The 13,553-nt window shown below is 40.3% G+C and overlaps 3 protein-coding genes across 5 annotated transcripts in view; 1 reads left to right on the forward strand and 2 right to left on the reverse strand.

Annotated features, from left to right (window-relative positions):
- The window catches only part of LOC309373409 (DGAT1/2-independent enzyme synthesizing storage lipids-like), a 32,478-nt gene extending 23,837 nt beyond the window's left edge, over positions 1-8,641 (reverse strand). The window contains exons 1-3 of the mRNA XM_081917610.1: positions 8,486-8,641; positions 6,939-7,314; positions 4,923-5,087 (exon numbers count right to left, since the gene is read on the reverse strand). Of these exons, the coding sequence (XP_081773736.1) occupies positions 4,923-5,087; positions 6,939-7,218 (445 nt within the window). The 5' untranslated portion in view covers positions 7,219-7,314; positions 8,486-8,641. The remainder of the gene's footprint in view (positions 1-4,922; positions 5,088-6,938; positions 7,315-8,485) is intronic.
- LOC309374806 (DGAT1/2-independent enzyme synthesizing storage lipids-like) overlaps positions 1-13,553 on the reverse strand; it is a gene marked incomplete at its 5' end in the record, with an annotated part of 204,787 nt that overhangs the window by 106,553 nt on the left and 84,681 nt on the right. The gene's annotated exons all lie outside the window — the stretch shown is intronic.
- The window catches only part of LOC309373416 (DGAT1/2-independent enzyme synthesizing storage lipids-like), a 112,592-nt gene that overhangs the window by 84,149 nt on the left and 14,890 nt on the right, over positions 1-13,553 (forward strand). The gene's annotated exons all lie outside the window — the stretch shown is intronic.

Genomic DNA, 13,553 nt, shown 5'->3' on the forward strand with positions numbered 1-13,553 from the left:
CACTGAAACAGAAGTTTCCAGACCCTTCTATATAGTGAGAAGGTGGGGAGGGGTATTACTCAGAAGGGTGGTGGGAATGGGTGATTGGCAGATAGCTGTGATGAGCCTGTTGACGACTCTTAACGACTGCAATAGGTATTACAGGAAGAAGCAAGGGGTGAGAAGGTGAAAAGTGGCTTTGTCATGTATAATGAGATAAGAATCCAATGTCTTTGTTCAGGCCAGGTTTCTCCATGGTTTTAAGTTTGGTGATAAGTTGCAATTCAGCAGCTTCTCTTTCCAGCCTATTTCTGAAATTCCTTTGTAGTAAAACAGCTACTTTGAGATCTTGTATAGAATGTCCTGGGAGATTGAAGTGTTCTCCTACTGGTTTCTCTGTTTTGTGATTCCTGATGTCCGATTTATGTCCGTTTATTCTTTGGCGTAAGAAACTGCATGAGACGTTGTTGGACTTCATGGATTATAACATCATTTTGCTCGGAGATATGAATGGAGTGGTATCGACAAACATGGATAAGTCAGACAGACAAGTAATAACAAAAGATGGAAGACTACCGAAATCTTTTTTTTGAAATGACAGACAATATGGACTTAATTGACACTTGGAGAATAAAGAACCCCCTAAGCAAAGAAGGGACTTTCTTTTCTGAAGCCAAAAAGACCTGGACAAGAATTGACCAAATCTGGATAACTAGAGGAATGGCTCCAAAGATACGAAAGGTGGAAATCTGCCCAAAAACCTGCTCTGACCATAATCCCGTGAAACTGGAAATGAAACTAACACTGACTGGTTCCTTCAGATGGAGGATGAATGACACCTTGTTTAGAGATCCAGAAATCATTAGGAAGGCCCAAAAAATTGTGAAAGACTATTTTGAGATAAATTTGAAGACATCAGTGGAAAAAAGGGTAATCTGGGACGCAAGTAAAGCCGTTATGAGAGGATTCCTGATTCAGCAGAACGCAATAAAAAAGAGAACTCAAGATGAGAAAAAGGGAAAGATCCTGGAAAAAATAAAAGAAGGAGAGAAGAAGCTTAGAGCTAAACCAAAGTCGCAGGAAATATTGAGAGAGATTAAATTCTACCAAACACAATATATGAAAATGACAAATCAGGAGATAGAATAGAAAATTAAACAGATGAGACAGAAGACTTTTGAATCTGCTAATAAATGTGGGAAATTGCTAGCATGGCAATTGAAGAAAAGGCATAAGTTAAATACTGTGACTAATCTTGAAGTGAATGGAAAGAATATACAAAACCCACAGGAGATCAGAAACTGCTTCCAGAGATATTTTAAACAACTTTATTCCATATTGCCACAGACAGTGTCTAAAATTGATTAATTCTTAAAAATCAACGGATTACAAAAAATTTCTCAAGAAAACAAATTATTGTTGAACTACAAAATATCGGAACAAGAGGTTGAAGGTGCCATACAGACCATGCAACTGGGAAAATCTCCAGGGCCTGATGGATTAAACTCCAAGTACTATAGAACTTTGAAAGACTATTTGATTCAACCACTAAAGAAGGTTTGCAATGAAATTATGGAGGGGGAAAAGGCGCCGGAGTCGTGGAAAGAAGCCTACATGACACTAATACCTAAAACTGAGTCTGAGAAGACACAACTCAAGAATTACCGCCCCATATCCGTGCTTAATGTGGATTACAAAATTTTTGCAGATATTTTGGCTAAAAGACTTAAGAAAATATTAGCAGAGATGATACATAAAGACCAGGCTGGCTTTCTCCCAGGTAGACATTTATCGGATAATATGAGGAATGTAATTAACATTTTGGAAAAGTTACAAGTGAATATCAATACAAAAGCAGTTTTGATATTCGTAGATGCAGAGAAAACCTTTGACAACATTTCTTGAATTTTTATGAAGAAAAACCTTCAGGGGATGGGGGTTGGACAAAATTTTGAAAATGGTATAGGTGCGATCTACTCTGAACAAAAGGCTAAACTGATAGTTAATAACATAGTGACAGAAGAATTTAAAATTGAGAAAGGGACACGACAAGGCTGCCCAATTTCCCCACTGCTTTTTATTTCGGTCCTGGAGGTTTTGCTAAATATGATCAGAAGGGACCAGTTGATTCATGGTATTCGGGTCGGAGCTAAACAATATAAACTTAAAGCTTTTGCAGATGATCTTGTATTGACATTACAAGAGCCAGTACCTAGTACCAAGAGGGCTCTAGAATTAATCCAGGAGTTTGGTCAAGTGGCAGGCTTTAAGTTAAACAAGTTAAAAACTAAGGTTTTGGAGAAAAATTTGATGCCGATGGAGAGAGAGAGGTTTCAGAAAGAGACAGATCTAATATTAGTAAAGAAGGTAACATACTTGGGGTGAATTTGTCTGCTAAGAATGCAAATTTATTTAAAGACAATTATGAGAAATGTTGGTCAGAAGTCAAGAAAGATTTAGAGATTTGGTTGAATTTGAAGCTTTCCTTGCTTGGTCGAATAGCTGTTATTAAGATGAATGTACTGCCGAGAATGTTGTTTTTGTTCCAATCATTGCAAATTATTGACAAGATGGACTGTTTCAAGAGGTGGCAAAGAGATATATCTAGATATGTCTGGCAGGGCAAAAAGCCCAGAATAAAATTTAAGATACTTACTGATGCTAAAGACAGAGGGGGGTTTGCCCTGCCGGACTTTAAACTATATTACGAATCAACAGCTTTTTGCTGGCTGAAGGAATGGCTACTTCTTGAGAACACTGACATCTTAGATCTTGAAGGTTATGACAATGTATCTGGGTGGCATGCATATTTGTGGTATAGCAAGGTTAAAGCGCATAAAACATTTAAAAACCATATTGTCAGGAAAGCACTATTTAATGTCTGGATAAGATATAAAGATTTTTTGGAGAATAAAACTCCAAGGTGGTTATCACCTATGGAAGCGAAAGCTATGAAAAATCTTAATATGGAGGCAAAATGGCCAAAGTATTGTGAAATTTTGGAACAGGAAGGTGACAAGCTGAAATTGCAGAGTTATGAGAAGCTCAAAGGGAAGGTGCGAGACTGGCTACGTTATTTTCAAATAAGAGAGGTTTACAATCAAGACAAAAAAATTAGTTTCCAGGTGGAAAAATCAAAGTTGGAAACAGAATTGTTAGAACCCAATGCTAAGATATTATCAAGAATGTATAACTTGCTGTTGAAATGGAGTACCGAGGAAGAGACGGTAAAATCTGCTATGGTTAAATGGGCACAAGATATAGGACACAATATTATGTTTGCTGACTAGGAGCAGTTGTGGACCACTGGGATTAAATTTATGGCATGCAATGCCCTAAGAGAGAATATTATGAAAATGATGTACAGGTGGTACATGACCCGAGTCAAGCTTGCAAAAATCTACCATTTGCCCGATAATAAATGTTGGAAATGTAAAGAAATTGAAGGTACATTCTTTCACCTTTGGTGGACGTGCCCGAGGATTAAGGCTTTCTGGGAGATGATTTATAATGAAATGAAAAAGGTATTTAAATATACTTTCGTGAAGAAACCAGAGGCTTTTCTCCTCGGCATAGTCTGCCAATTGGTGCCAAAGAAGGATAGAACTTTCTTTATGTATGCTACAGCAGCAGCAAGAATACTCATCGCAAAGCATTGGAAAACGCAAGATCTACCCACCTTGGAAGAATGGCAGACGCAAGTAATTGACTATATGGAAATGGCTGAGATGACTGGCAGAATCCGAGACCAGGGAGAAGAGTTGGTGGAAGAAGATTGGAGGAAATTTAAAATTTATTTACAGAAGTATTGTAAAATGTATGAATGCTGATGACATTGAATAATATGAAGGGGTTCTAGTGACAAGAGAAATTTGAATTTATAAATTTGGGAGGTAAAATATTTAAAGGCAAAGAAGTAGGATTTGAATTTGCTGAATTAATTGTTAAAAAAGGATACAAAAAAGAGAGGCGTGAGGAAGTCAGGAAAATAAGTTAATAAAAGATGAACAATTAGAAAAGAGTGATTTGTGGTTTTTTTCTTATTCCATTTTTGTGTGTTGATTGATTTTTCTTTTTCCCTCGTTAGGTTAAATGTTTATATTTTATGTTTTGTGAAATTTTGTATAGTTGTGTTTTATATTTTCCCTGTGTTTTTATTGTTCTTTGGTTGTTGTTTCCTTTTCTATTGTTAAACTCGATTGGACAACTGACTGAGGTAGGCGAAGACCTCCAGGTATCCCACCTGAGGGAAGGCAAAGCCAAGCCTATGCTGTTGGAGCCGTTCCAGATCTAGGGGCTGCACGTGTCCACGCAAAGGGCGCCCCCCGTTTTAAGCGGGGAGCGGTCATTATAAAAAATATATATATTATATGAGAGCCTGCAGTTACAGCATAGAAAGCAGATGTCACATTATCCAGATTCCTTCAGTTCTTAGATCCCTGAGGAAGAATGTAGACAAGTTGTACAAGAAAGCATGAAATTTCTGCATGGAAGCACAGGAACTGTCTTGCAATTACTAGAGAAGAAGAAGAAGAAGAAGAAGAAGAAGAAGAAGAAGAAGAAGAAGAAGAAGAAGAAGAAGAAGAAGAAGAAGAAGCAGCAGCAGCAGCAGCAGCAGCAGCACTCTCATAGCTGTTTTGAGGTCAGGTCAGATTTTCCTGCAATCTGTGATCAAGGGCCAAAAGACCCAGGTTGACATGCTGTATTGGAAACATAGCCTGATTCAAATATGATGCCTGAAACATTAATGGGAGAAGAGGTTGATGTTGTAAATGGCCAAAAGCAAGCCTGCAGTTTCCAACTTATTTCATGTATTGTTTTTCACCTGCTTGCCTGATACAGTGTTTTATATTTTATAGCATTGTTTTATATCTTATAGCTTTATTTTATATCATATTTCACATATTTTATGTAAAAAGCATGAGTTAAATTTAATAACTTACCTGGAAACCGATATATGCTATGATCACATATTGTAAAGCACTCTCTTCCTGTCTCCTTGAAAAGTCTAACGATAAGGAAGAAATAGTCAATAGTACAAACTGGGTGATAAAAGATAATAAGCACTGGTCCTTTAGGGAGATGTTCCATGCCAAAAACTTCATAACCTGGAAATAATATAAAATGCAATAAATAAATGTTATTTATTAAAATAAATGGAAAATTGCAATCTTTTATTGGAAGAAAACACTCAGAAAACTGTAATTTAAAATCAGTAAAAAAGCTCTCCTATATGTTGCAGCATTCTGGATACTAGGTTGTCATCCACATGGACTGGGACTTTCTCTGTTGTGCTCACATAATAAATGATATTTCTCCTCTGCTGTAATCTTTGTTCCTTGCTTAATTTTGGGCACAGGTGGGGGGGGGGGAAATTGCCTAGTCTTTGGGTGAGCTAAAACTGTGACTTGTTGTTTCAATCTCCTTGAAACTTTCATCAGGGGCGTCTTAAGCATATGCGGTGCCGGAGTGTAAAGATCTGCCTGGCACCCCGAGGTTGCCCAGAGTTGTCGACCTTTTTTTAAGGGGGGACCCCAAAGTTGTTGACTTTTTTTTAGGAGATAGTTGTTTACCTTTAGAATGGTGGCAGACGCAGTGACTCACAGCGCCAACTAACGGGGGTTCCAGCGCCCAATGCACAGGGGCGTACAAAGGTGGGTGTGGGTTCCATGCTAGGGGGGGGGGGAACAAAATGTTGGGTGACACAGTTTCCGTCCTGTCCACCCACTGCCTCCGCACACCTCACTACATGGCGGCTAACTGTTTCGGCTGGAATCCATGCGCTCCTATTCGTCAGGACTTCTTGCTGCCGTTGGCGCTGTTGGTATGTGGCGGATCCCGTCCAGAGATGTTTCCTCTGCTGCCACTTGCATTCCCCATCGTTCTGCGCTGGCACGTCTTGTTGGGCAGTGCTGGGAGCGTGCGACAACAGCGGAAAACCAGCAAAGGAACGCACAGCTTGGCACAGGCAACAGGATGCATCATGCCACACCCACAACATTACATGGTGCTCCGGGCATGGCACTGAAACAGTTAGCTGCCATGCAGCTGGGGCAAGAGCCGACAGGCTGTTCTGCTGTGGGCAGGTTGGTGCGGGTTTCGGAGCGAGCGTTGGAGTCCGGGAAAGAACCGCCTGCAGAAGACGAACTCAGATGGGCTCTGCTCCGCTCGGCTGTCGGCGGCTCTTCCCTGGACTTCAACGCTCGGCCCTGGACTCTCAGCCTGGCACCCCTGAGAGCCCGGTGCTCGGGTGCCGTGCACCCCTAGCGCCAATGGATAAGCTGCCCCTGACTTTCATATGGGTTATAATACTATATTTTCCTGAGCCTTTTTTATTTGAAGAACAGTATTACCCTTCCGTACAGAGTGTTGCACATTCTTTCCCCATCCCTAAGAGCTCTAATCTCAGGCATCTTCAGGCCATTCTCTGAATCACTTTATACAATGTGAGAAAAAGTTTCCCAGACAGATGCACCCTTGACCATGTCCTAAGTAGCCAGAGGGTTTCATCCTTATGACCCAAGCTTGGTTTTAGTAATGTGTTTCTGATTTATGCTTCAACATCTAAAGCAACATTACACTCTGGGATGCAATGAGAACATAAGATGGATCCTCTTGATCAAGCCAAAGCTCTCTGTATTCCATCATCCTCTTTCACGCAGTGTCCATCCAAATTAGCAGCCATCATCACATCACCACATCCTGTGCTGACAAATTCCATGCTTTGTGTCCAGAGTTTATGCTTCAGGGTTACCTAGTGATTTACCATGCTCAAGAAAATTGCACCCTCAAAGTCTCACTACACGATGATATACTCATTAAATTTGCTGTGTACCCACCACATGGTAAAAACCAGTAGTGGTAACTATTGTTCCAGGGCCTCAAGTCTGAAATTCTGATGCTCAGTCCTATGAAAGTATAGTAGCTGAATTATTGGTATGAAAGAAACATTTACTCACCATGCCATATCTTTCCAAATATATCTAAAACTTGAAATGTAATTTGCTTTGGCTTTTTCCAACATTTGGTATCAAAATCATTTTCTTGCTGGTTATTCCTCTTCTTGTAGACATATAGCAAAAATGAGATTGCACAGATAAACAAATACGTCATTATAACGATTGAACAAGGCAAAATCAGAAGCATACGCAACCACCAAGAGTAAGTCCTTGAGCTCAGGTATTCTTCCAAGTAAGGAAAACTAATCCAGTTTCCCAGCATTTGAGTAAAGAAGCTCATGGTTTCCTGATATGAAGCCCCACGTGTATGCCAAGGAAGGAAACAAATCCCGTTAAACCTTCTCTGGTTTTGATGGTATTTTCCCCCACTGTTTACCTGGAAAACAGAAAATGCAGTATATCAGTTTGAACTGCCATTCCAGAAGCGTTCATGATTACATGAAATCTCCTGCTATTTAATATTTTCCTAGTTTTCCCCACTGTAACTTGCCAAGTAGATACAAGTAGATACAAAATGACAAGTGTATGACTCCATTTATTTCTTGTAAAGCAAGCTGGTTTCAGTCCACTGCTGAAGTATTAAGGAAAGTGAGAAAGAGTCACTTCTATTTGAGTCAGCAGAAATGGTTCCCCGCCTCCTAAAAGTGCAGCTGCATGCATCTTGTGACTGTCTTCTTTGTGTTGCTGGGCAAACTAACACATATCCCAGGATAGATAAAGAACTCAAGTTTCAGCATTCACTGTTGTGGAGCATTGGAGACATGGATACTGTTAGAATGATCTGGGGAAAATGTGTCAGATTTGTGAAGAGCTTATCTGCTGGAAGTTAGACACATTGCAAGACGTCTACACAGAGGGAACTCTGGCAGTTGCAGGACTTTTTTGAGCAAGTGGACTTTGCACTTGCTGTGTGCACTTTTCCTCAGCAAAAACTTTATACGTCGAAACGCTCTCTGGGCTCAGAGAGTGAAGACTTCTTGTAGCAGAGACAGTGTGTGTCTTTGTGCTCCCAAAGTAAAAGTGATCTCTGCTACACAGTTGTTTTTTGTACTGAGGCTATCCACTTTACTTAAATTATGTGGAGCGAACACAACTACATCTTTCAACAGAAAAGTATGGGAAAAGAGACAAAATTGATAAGGGTATGCGGGCTTTAAACCACAACTGTTTTGATTCCAATAATAGCTGTGTTACACGAAGGAATTAAATTTCTGCTTCTCAGTGTTATAATATCTGAAAAACTGTAAGTGCTTAATTTCATCTCCGCAAGTAGCAAACATCCTAGCTGTGTTTTAAGTTGACAATGTGGAAGCAGGCTAAGATTTTCATACAACTGGTTTTTACACATGCACATAGACAAGACAGCATTTCTCTCTCTCTCTCTCTGCTGATCCCTGCACAGGAACTGACAAATAACACAACTACTAGCACATTTGCAAAACTAAGCAAGAATCATTTGTTGAGATTGCAGGGGGTTGACTAGACAAACCGTTGGGCCCCTTCCAACTCTACACTTTATGTTTTTATGAACAAAAACTTTTACTTACATTCCTGGTAAGCTTAAATTGCCTTCACTTTGGCCACCTCTCTCTGAGAGCAGCAAAAGTCTTGTCTGGTGCTCTACTTTTTCGTAGGCTAATTTCCACCACTATGAAGACACGTCCCTTTATGTGGAGGTTTAAAGAGACTGTGGTGGGTGTGCCATCTTTATGAACAAAGCAAGCATTGTGAAAAAGAGAGAAGGCTTGGGGAGGCTGCTTCTTGGATGTCGTGGCCATTTGCAATCATACATAAGTATGGAGTCACACCTACAAGAATATTCATAATGTACAATTTCATACTGGGTCACAGAAAACCAGTTCTTGAGTAAGGAGTAAAGGTAGGAATTTTACTCACAGCACTCTGTCTGCGATTCAGTCATAGACTCATTAAGAACAAATATCCATGGCTTGTAAAAGCCAAACAGAACCAGAAAACATAAAAAGCGCATGTATCTTATCTTCACTAGCCACTTCATGAATCACTTGAAGAAGAGTTAAAGCTCATTAAAACCACTTTGTTGTTTAGTCGTGTCCGACTCTTTGTGACCCCATGGACCACAGGAAGACAGGCACTCCTGTCTTCTAAAAGCCAGGTAAAAACCACAGGCTTTCCAGAGAGAGATGTTGCCTTGCAAGCTGCTGAGTCCCTTCCAGGCACTGTTCTACTTCATCGCCTGACACTCCTGAGAATATGAGGGAGCCCTGTTTGCTTCAGTGTTGAGGAAGGGACTTGAGAGTGTTGAGGATGACACTTGAGAGCCAACCTGTCAAGTGCCTACCTTAATTCCCAATTTTATAGCAAGACTTTGACAGTGGTGAGCATGCCAACTTGAAAATTCCTGAGTATTCAGGAATCCACCAGATACCATAAGTCTCTGGGAACAGACCACCTTAATGGATCCCCCAGCCTTATAGAAGGGCACTGCATCATCACTTTGAATTTCACTATCAAATTATCCTTCTCAGACAATGGGCTCAGCACAAACTTCCCTACGAATGGATTTCTACCTTCCCACTCCCTTGGAGAGACCTGAACTAGGGTATGTTCTGTCTTAGGTGTTGGGCCTTTAATTTACTGAGATGGTCTCATGGTTGCCATGGAGACCAGGGCCTAGAGGTTTTATAGTCAGGAGCCATGTGTTGCAGCATTTCTGGTCTGTGAACAGATAATGGAGGAGGATAGAGACTGCTCCATAAAAAGAGGCGATAAAGAAGAAAATACAGTAGAAAAGGGGGATCAAGAATGCAAGGCTTGTGTCTCCCCCCCCCCGCCCCACGAGATGACTCCGGCTGTTAATTATTTAAGATTTATTGGTTCAACAAATGCCCTGGTTGGAGCTCCACTAATTTCAGTCTATGTTGAAAAGGCTGTCCATAAGAATAAAATAAAATTATTATAAATTTTTTAGAGATGGTATTTAACACCAGTCAGATTAAATCAAATAAACAAGGATTATTTGGTGTTATGTTGGAGGGGATGCCAGGAAACGGAATTATGTTCAAATGGGGTGGGGGTGTAAATATGTGCAATTTTTGGGGGCAAAGTATGTTTAAAGAGATCACAGAAATCACTGGGTTAAAGCTGATCAAAAGTTCAGAGGTAGCATTATTATCAATTTACAATGGGGTGGAAGGGGTATGTCATTTATTCTTCTCTTAGTCCCTCCAGATTTTATGCCATGCCGGGGTGGGGGGCTACTCTTTACCTCCGTGGTGTGGATCCTATATATGTGTGTGTGTGTGTGTGTGTATATGTGTATATATATATGTGTATTTGTCCAAATATATATAAAATTGTCCAAATTGGTCTGATTTCTTTTTTATAGAAAAGTTGCTGTTTTAATGGTGGCACTTGAGGCATTTTGCTGAGAGGTCTTGATTGCACAGTGTCTCTGCGTTCAATATTGGAGCTTCCGTGGCTCCCTTCGGAGCTTTGGAGACTCCTAGGAGCGTTCTCCGACACCACTGGACCCTTCGGAACCAGAATTTTCATTATGGGCTTTTTTAGAGAAGGTGCTTTGCCCAAGCTCCCTTCCTGCCTATTTGCAGCAATCGGGTCACTCAGGGTGAGCAATCCCCATCATCCACCATAGCCTGCAGCAGTTCACAACAATACATTGCATATTTAAATATAATAATTTTTAATATTTTTTCATTAATAACAATCCAATATAGAACACATTAATACAATACCAAATCATAATTCAATTAAAAAAGCCAATTGTCAAATTTAAATTAAACATTTTGGTTGAGTTCCCATGTTCTGATTTTAGGAGATTTTTTAGGAGATGTTGATTCCTTTTTGCTGCTTCAATCCAATTTAACCCAATTAATACAGTTCCTATGTTGATCCTTTATTTTATCAGCCACTGATGTGTTGACTTTCATTCGTATTTAACTGTTCCATATCCTTTAATTTGCAAGAGGAGTTTATATCCGGTAACTTTCTGTGTAGAATTTTTTTTTTTTAATGTTCAACCTTCCTTTCTTGTTGCAATCAATCCTTTCCAGCATTTCCCCCCTGCTCCAAGGACTCAGTTTTACTGCGTAGTGACCTTTCACCACCTTGCTTTTCTCAAAACCGAAAGTGGTCTGGCATCTGGCCATTAATCTGGGCAGACTTGCAGCATTTTCTTTCAATACTTTACCATCTGATAACATCTGGTAACAATACCATCTGATCTCATCAACACCATAATAAATCAAAGTTATAATCCTCCGTGGGAGGGTATTGCCACAGAACATCCCAATATGTTCCATGCAGTTTCATTCTTTGAATTAATCCATAAGCATTATAAAGTTCTGATTGATTCCCTCTTGCAATCCATTAATAATTGCAATCCATTAGTAACTAATTATTTGCTTGGGTGAAGAGATGCCATATTATTAAAAAAGCATGGTGAATATATAAAGAGAAAACAAAGGCTTTTCTCTACCACATACCAATCCAATTATGATTAAAATCTTCTCCAGATCGAGACCTTGGCACTCAGTGGCTGATTCATTCAGCAGCAGGTTAACTTGTCTCCTTCTTCCAGAACATGCCTGCTTCTCAAGTCTGAATTTGGATATTGCTTAAAAAACAGAAGAATCTCTGTGCATGGTGACCACGTTGGAGAGTTTCCAATGCATGCAGTGCATTCCGTAGGAGCGGGAGGCAGCTACTGGGCAATCTGCGAGTGAGAGCACTCCCCCCGACCCGGGGGGGGGGGTTTGCAATGGAATTACTCTCAAATTATCCTTAATTGTCTGCATGTTATGGTGAGAACCAGTGTTCACCATGGCGGCAAAAAATGGAAGTCCGCAATCAATTCATAACGATTACAATTATGATTACGATATCTTTATTGTCATTGTCCCATGCAGAACAATGAAATTTGAAAAACTACATAAAAACTACATGAAGCTACCACAAAACTACACAAAACTACATAAAACTACATAAAAACTAAATTCAAAAACCCCTAAAAACTCTAAAACCCCATTTTAAAAATACATTATACTATAGAGACCCCTTATGCTGCGTTTAGACCCAGAATTGCATTTGCATAGAAACTGTTTCTCAGGTGGCTAGTCCTGGCCTTTATAACCCTATACCTTCTTCCAGAAGGCAGAAGCTGAAAGAGATCATTTTTGGGGTGAGTATTATCCTGTGGTATACATTTCAAACAAAATCAAGTTACACTACACCTTTATCCGCTGCCGTAATAGCACAGAACAATCCCTCCAATTCTCAATCTCTCATCACTGCCAAGAAATCTCTTCCTCTCTGCTCACTTTCACAATATGTTTGAGAATTCACTGTCCCAAGTGAGGGAAGTAACTCATGGCTCTTGATCATAAAACCTATAGGTCCTGGGGCAGCTCAGGAATCATGGCTTCTGTGGCAACCATGAGACTGTCTCAGTAAATTAAAGGCCCATGAGGCAGGGTATGGACGCGGGTGGCGCTGTGGGTTAAACCACAGAGCCTAGGACTTGCCGATCAGAAGGTCAGTGGTTCGAATCCCCGTGACGGGGTGAGCTCCCATTGCTCGGCCCCTGCTCCTGCCAACCTAGCAGTTCGAAAGCACTTCAAAGTGCAAGTAGATAAATAGGTACCGCTCAGGTGGGAAGGTAAACAGTGTTTCCATGCACTGCTCTGGTTCACCAGAAGCGGCTTAGTCATGCTGGCCACCCGGCTCCCTCGGCCAATAAAGCAAGATGAGTGCCGCAACCCCAGAGTCAGCCACGACTGAAACTAATGGTCAGGGGTCCCTTTGCCTAGGCAGGGCATAACCTGGTTCAAGTTTCTGCAAGGGAGTGGGAAGGCAGAACAGAAATGCATCAATAGCGGGGTTTGTGCTAAGCCCATTGTCAGATAGATCATTTCCCTTTATAAATCCTCATAAAACCTGAGAAGTTGATCTGAAGAATCTTTATTTGCATCAGCCACTAGCCATAGGAATACAATAAAAGAAAATGTACTGGAGATAGAGGTAAAAACTTAACTATACAAAATACATTTTGGAGGTTTAGATCAATAATCAAATAATCAAATAATGGATCTTACTCTAATTGCCCCCACTAAAAACATTGAAGATTTTGCTGCCACCTGGTCATCTTGATCCACTGGAAGAAAGGACACAGTAGCAATGGTTGAGCAACCCAGCATGGACAATAGAAGAGGGGTAATACCCTCACTCCTCAAATCTTTATAAAGAGTGAAACCAGAAGCTCAGGAGCCACTGACTCAATAGTGCCATCTCCACATGGACATCATTGTTTTTCCAGTGGAATTTTCTGAAATTGACCCTCAAGTACAGCTGAAGGCAGTTTATTCAAGCTTGCGAAAGTGAAAGCACGTCTGTATTTTGAAATTGTTAAATTTTGCAAATAGGGTGCCCAAGTGTCAAAATGACTAGGTAGAAAATAATCATACCATGGACAAAATTGCCTTATTGTGGCCAAATTATTCTGTCGCTCAATTAGGTGCTGTCTAATTTAATTATTTACTTTACTGAAGCCCAGTGTTAATAACTGTTGTGATGATAAACCAGAAAAGTAAATCTTTTGGCTGACAATTTTAGTCCAAG

Source organism: Podarcis melisellensis (genome assembly GCF_964234715.1).
Source record: "Podarcis melisellensis genome assembly, chromosome: 7".
In the NCBI taxonomy this organism is placed as follows: domain Eukaryota; kingdom Metazoa; phylum Chordata; class Lepidosauria; order Squamata; family Lacertidae; genus Podarcis; species Podarcis melisellensis.